This window comes from Scyliorhinus canicula, chromosome 6, assembly GCF_902713615.1.
Source record: "Scyliorhinus canicula chromosome 6, sScyCan1.1, whole genome shotgun sequence".
Taxonomy (NCBI): Eukaryota; Metazoa; Chordata; class Chondrichthyes; order Carcharhiniformes; family Scyliorhinidae; genus Scyliorhinus; species Scyliorhinus canicula.
Window position 1 is genome coordinate 200,867,613 of NC_052151.1, and position 6,756 is coordinate 200,874,368.

General features: G+C 53.3%; 1 protein-coding gene across 1 annotated transcript in view; it reads right to left on the reverse strand.

The window, feature by feature from the left end:
* LOC119967978 (A disintegrin and metalloproteinase with thrombospondin motifs 5-like) overlaps positions 1–6,256 on the reverse strand; it is an 81,284-nt gene extending 75,028 nt beyond the window's left edge. The window contains 1 exon segment of the mRNA XM_038801079.1: positions 6,032–6,256. Coding sequence (XP_038657007.1) covers positions 6,032–6,256 — 225 coding nt within the window.
* Between the last annotated feature and the right edge of the window lie 500 nt (positions 6,257–6,756).

Sequence of the window (6,756 nt, forward strand, 5' to 3'; positions counted from 1 at the left end):
CTTACAGTGCAGAACGAGGCCATTCACCCCATCGAGTCTGCACCGGCCCTTGGAAAGAACGCCTTATCTAAGCCCACACCTCCACCCTATTCCCGTAACCCTACCTAACCGTTTGTTTTTTTCTTGGCCAATTTAGCACGGCCAATCCACCTAACTTGCACATCTTTGGACTGTGGGAGGAAACCGGAGCGCCCGGAGGAAAGCCACGCGGACACGGGGAGGACGTGGAGCCCCCGCACAGACAGTGACCCAAGCCGGGAATCGAACCCTGGGGCTGTGTAGCAACGGTGCTAACCACTGTGCTACCGTGCCGCCCACAATTCAGATAACCCTCCAAGTGACTGGTCACCCCTTAGACATCAATACAGGGGCTGACGTCTCTGTCATCGGACTCCATATGTCCTGGAAACCTCGCCTGGGGACCCAGCATCTCGTGCCTGAAGGAGACTAAGGCCCAGATGGCGACATACACCGGGGAAACCATTGGCAATTTCTGGGTCTCCGATGACCAGGGTTAACCGCGGGCAACACCAGTCAGTGTGACTGCTACTGGTAGTGGTGTAGAGACCCGGGCCCAGCCTTTTGGGCAGCAACCGGTTACGGAATCACTGCCTGGGACTGGCAACTAATCTTCAGATTGGGTACAGGGGGAGGATCAAATGGTGAATGGGGGCCAATCCGCTGGGTCGCCAGCTGGACTTGGGTGCGGCCTCCGGAGAATACGTCACCACCCACGAGGTGTACGCGTGCACCCGGCTCCCATTCGGGGTGTCCTCCACATGTGCAGATTTCCAGCAGGTAATGGACGTTATTCTTCAAGGGCTCCACGGGGTGGCTGTTTCCCTGGATGGTGACCTCATTACAGCAGCCACTGAGGAGGAAGACCAGAAGAAGTCATTCGGCGATTTTCAGAACTAGGTATCCGTCTGGAGGGAGGCCAGAGCGTCTTCCAGGCACAAGAAGTTACATACCTGGGGAAAAAAAATCAAATTACTGCGGACGCTGTGATCTGAAACCAACGAGAAAATGCTGGATAATCTCAGCCGGTCTGGCAGCATCTAGAACATAGAACAGTACAGCACAGAACAGAACAGGCCCTTCGGCCCTCAATGTTGTGCCGAGCCATGATCACCCTACTTAAACCCACGTATCCACCCTATACCCGCAACCCAACAACCCCCCCCTTAACCTTACTTTTATTAGGACACTACGGGCAATTTAGCATGGCCAATCCACCTAACCCGCACATCTTTGGACTGTGGGAGGAAACCGGAGCACCCGGAGGAAACCCACGCACACAGGGGGAGGACGTGCAGACTCCACACAGACAGTGACCAAGCCGGGAATCGAACCTGGGACCCTGGAGCTGTGAAGCATTTATGCTAACCACCATGCTACCCTGCTGCCCCATGCTACCCTGCTGCCCCTGTAGGGATCTGTAGGGAGAGAAAAGGGCGAACGTTTCCAGTCCAGTGATTTTGACAAAAGGGTCATCTGGAGTCGAAACGTTCGCTCTTTTCTCTCCCTACAGATGCTGCCAGACCTGCTGAGATTTTCCAGCATTTTCCCGTCGGTAATATACCTGGGATGGTCGACAAACATGGGTTTCACCCGGAAGAGGAGAAAGTCCCAGCCGCCCCAACACCCCAGAATACGTCAGAGCGGAGGTCGATCCTGGGGCTCGTCAATTAATCCGGAACATTTATTCCAATCTGGCTACCATTATGGCGCCTCTGCATACACTCCGAACGAAGCACCAAAAATGGGCATGGAAGGGCCAGAGTAAAGTGACAACTGTTCCCCTCCAGGCTGCTGACGCACTATGACCCGCCAAAACCACATGTGACGCCTCCCCAGATAGGGCTGGTTTAGCTCACTGGGCTAAATCGCTGGCTTTTAATGCAGGCCAGCAGCACGGTTCGATTCCCGTAACAGCCTCCCCGAACAGGCGCCGGAATGTGGCGACTAGGGGCTTTCCACAGCAACTTCATTGGCAGCCTACTCGTGACAATAAGCGATTTTCATTTCATTTCATTTCATCGGGGCAGTGATGGGCAATTGGTGGATTGATGGGGCAGGGCAGCCAATAGACTACGCATCAAGGACCTTGACTGATGTAGAGCTCCGTTATGCTCAGATTGAAAAGGAAGCACTGGCCATAAACTTTGCAGTTAATGCAATATGTCTATGATATAATTACTCAACAATCACAAACCATAAGCCCTTACTTGGATTTTTCAAAGAAGATAAAATGATTCTGCCAATAGTTTTGGAAACAATCCAGCGATGGGTCCCTCGTCGCCCCTGCCGACTATCCCTTTACCGAGGAACACGCCTCTCCAGGGATCAGTGCCCAGGTCAGCATCAGATACAGATACTAAATCCGCCATACTTTTGGAGGACAGTAAGGTCAGAGATCACAGCTCCAGGGTCCCGGGTTCAATACCAACCTTGGGACACTGCCTGCGTGGAGTTTGTACTTTCTCCCTGAATCTGTTTCCTCCGGGTGCTCCGGTTTCCTCACACGGCCCAAAGATGGGCAAGTTTGGTGGAGCGGCCACGATAAATGGTGCCTTAGTGTCCAGGGACAAACAGTTTCGGCTATGGGGTTACGAGAATAGGGGGCGGGGGGGGGGGAGTGGGCATGGGTAGATTGCTCTTTCGGAGAGTCAGACTCGATGGGCCAAATGGCCTCCTTCTGCACTGTAGGGATTCTATGCGACGGGTCTCAAACAGAACTCCTCCACCAGGTGCCACGGAAATAATTTACCCAATGCATTACACCCCTCCCCCTCCTCGTGAGGGTAATCATATCCTTTCCAGATCCCCCCCCCCCCCAACTCCATGGCCGTGAGGCCTCCTTTGCCGTTTTGTAATCGTCCTTGAGTCCATCAGCCGATCTGGGGACGCAAAGCGGACGGGGGGGGGGGGGGGGGGGGGGGGGGGGGGGGGGGGGGTCATCACTTCCTCGCTGAGCGGCGAAGGGGAACTGATGGGGGTTCGACCTCAATGTCGATTTCTGGCTGTGCGTCGTCACCTCAGTCTCCATGTTGGAGCCTGAGTCTTTATCCTCCTGGGGGGGGGGGGGGGGGGGGGGGGGGGGTCTCATCCCACCCAGACTAGTCTCTGCAGTTGAGGGATCCCTGCTCCGACATTAGTCCACGTGCTCCCTTCTGGTCCTCTCCCTGGTCTTGACCTTGTCAATAGACTGAGTGATGGGCGGGCCCATCAGCAAACCCCTCGTCATACGTGGCATAGTTGAAAAGGAATCGAACCAGTTTGGTGTTGGTCTGTTTTTTACACTGTTGTAAACGTCTGGACCGCCCGCTCGGCGACGCCATGAGATGACGGGTGGTAGGCCGGCATCCAAATGTGCTTCATCTCATTGGACTTTGCAAATGCCTGGAATTCACCACTGGTGAAAGGGGTCCTGTTGTAGGATGTGAGGACCTCCAATGTACCATCAGAGAAAAATGGTTTGCAGGGGTTTTTCTATAACACAATAATACGGCACAGAAGAGGCCCTTCGGCCCATCGAGTCTGCACCAGTGCGTGAATGACCTGCCTACCTAATCCCATTTGCCAGCACCCGGCCCATAGCCGTGAATGTTATAACGCGCCAAATGCTCATCCAGGTACTTTTTAAAGGACGTGAGGCAACCCACCTCTACCACCCTCCCAGGCAGTGCATTCTACACCGTCACTACCCTCTGGGTCAACCCACCTCTACCACCCTCCCAGGCAGTACATTCCAGACCGTCACCACCCTCTGGGTCAACCCACCTCTACCACCCTCCCAGGCAGTGCATTCCAGACCGTCACCACCCTCTGGGTCAACCCACCTCTACCACCCTCCCAGGCAGTACATTCCAGACCGTCACCACCCTCTGGGTAAATATGTTTTTCCTCAAATCCCCCCTGAACCTCCTGCCCCTCATCTTATGTCTCCTGATAACTGACCCTTCAACTGAGGGGAACAGCTCCTCCATATCCAGCCTGTCTTGTACACCTCGATCAGGTCGCCCCCCTCAGACTTCTCCGCTCCAGTGAAAACAACCCAAGCCCATCCAACCTCGCTTCATAACGTAAATGTTCCATCCCAGGCACCATCCCGGTGAATCTCCTCTGCACCCCCTCCAGTGTAATCACATCCTTCCTATAATGTGGCGACGAGAACTGCACACGGTGCTCCAGCTGTGGCCTCACCAAAGTTCTACACAACTCCAACATGACCTCCCTGCTTTTGTAGGCCTCGATTGATGAAGGCAAGTGTCCGATATGGCTTTTTCACCACCCTATTAACCTGCCCTCCTGCCTTCAGAGATCTGTGGACAAACACGCGAGGGTCCCTTTGACCTTCCCAGTGTCACGCCATTAATCAAATGCTTGCCATTTAGGCAGGAAGGGCTTCAGCTCCTTTGTAAGGCGTCCTTGGATTCCGCCGTTTAGGATCAGGTGGCCTAGTTCCGTCAACGTGGGGTCTTTCTGGGTCCATGTCTGGATCTGCCTGGCGGGATGTGCAAAAAATTCAAAGTCACGATGCGCTCGTCCTCTCTCGATGGAGGTGGGGAGTGGGGGGGGGGGGGGGTGCGAGCTTGTGGGTAACGTTAGGTGGCTCAGGGCATCAGTGTTACTATGGGGAGGCAGTAGTATAGTGGTATCGTCGCTAGACTAATAACCCAGAGACCCCAAGTTCAAGTCCCACCATGGCAGGTGGTGAAATTTGAATTTAAGAGAAAAAAATAAGACTATTGCCGTAAATTGTCGTAAAACCCCATCTGGTTCACTGATGTCCTTCAGGGAAGGAAATCTGCCGTCCTTACCTGGTCTGGCCTACGTGTGACTCCAGACCCACACAGTGTAGCAGGCCACACCTGGCAATTAGGGATGGCCAACAAAGGCTGACCCAGCCAGCGACATACACATCCCAAGAACAAATAAAAAACATTTTTTTTTTAAAGATGTACGTTCCCAGGCGGTGCTCAACAGAGTATCTGTATGTTGCCGACAAGAATGGCCAGCGCTGGGTCCGAGCCGAGGCAATGTGGGCCCTCCTTAAATTGTGAGCAGTTTTGGGCCCCGTATCTAAGGAAGGATGTGCTGGGCCTTGGAAAGGGTCCAGAGGAGGTTCACAAGAATGATCCCTGGAATGAAGAGCTTGTTGTATGAGGAACAGTTGAGGACTCTGGGTCTGTACTCGTTGGAGTTTAGAAGGATGAGAGAGGATATTATTGAAACTTACAAGATACTGCGAGGCGTGGATAGAGTGGACGTGGAGAGGATGTTTCCACTTGTAGGGAAAAACTAGAACCAGAGGACACAATCTCAGACTAAAGGGATGATCCTTTAAAACTTAGATGAGGAGGAATTTCTTCAGCCAGAGGGTGGTGAATCTGGGGAACTCTTTGCCGCAGAAAGCTGTGGAGGTCAAATCACTGAGCGTCTTTAAGACAGAGATAGACAGGTTCTTGATTAATTAGGGGGTCAGAGGTTATGGGGAGAAGGCAGGAGAATGGGGATGAGAAAATATCAACCATGATTGAATGGCAGAGCAGACTCGATGGGCCGAGTGGCCTAATTCTGCTCCTATGTCTTATGGTCTTAGAAAAGCACAACAGGATTTTGTGGTCCTTAAGTGTGGGCTCTTCACTCCGAATATCACGGCCTCTTTTTTGATTTGTGATTACCGCCACTCCACATCTGCCAGGCTTGGCGATGCATATGCAATCGGTCGCTCGGTGTCTTCGTCCCAACACTGGCCCTAACTCCGTAGGGAGAGGTAATGCACGTTAGCACCGGCGGTCTTGTGGGATCGTCACGAGCCACGGCATCGGACGGCAGCAGCTGTTGCTTCACTTTTGTCAACGCTTCGCCCTGTGGCATCTGCCGCAACCACGTCTGGTTTTCCTTCAGCAGCACACGGAGGAGGGTCAGTAAGGCCAGGTTCGGCATCCATTTCCCATAATAATAGGTGAGGCCCAGGAACGACCAATTCTGTCGTGTTTGGTGGGGTCGGCACCCCTTTTATTGCCTTCACTTTGCCCTCTACAATGTGCAGGCCGTCCTTGTCAATGTGGTAACCGAGATATGTCACCTCGCCCGTCTGAAACACGCACTTTTCCCCGCTTGAGGCGTCTGAGGACCATCGCAGGACTTTCTCCAAGTTTTCCAGGTGTTCTTTGTCGCTGGCCCCTGTGATTAATACACCATCTCGGCACACTGCTGCCTTCGGCTGCATTTGAAGGATATTTTCCATTACACGCTGAAAAATGGTGCACGCTCAAGAGACTCCAAAGGCAGGCGGGTGTATTGATGATGACAGGCTTTCCGGATACTGTATGGAGCTCCAGCTGGAGGTACGCATGGCCCACGTCCAGCTCGGTAAACGTGTGTTCTCCAGCCAGCTTTGCTTGTAGATCTTCGACATGCGGCGTGGGGTACAGGTCAAGGTGGAAGGCTCTGTTGACAGTCAATTTATAGTCTCTGTAAAGGCTTGCTGGGTTTTAGTACTGGAACCACTGGGGCAGCCCATTAGAATCGTAGAATCATAGAAAAGTTACGGCACAGAGGGAGGCCAGAGGCCTTTCGGCCCATCCTGTCCGTGCCAGCCCGAGGACACCCAGGTGCTTTCTAATCCACTTTCCTGCACCCGGTCCGTAACCCTGTATCTTACACCACTTCAGATGCAGATCCAGGTCGTTTTTAAAAGAGTTTCGGGTCTCTGCCTCCACCACCAACTCGGGCAGCGAATTCCCG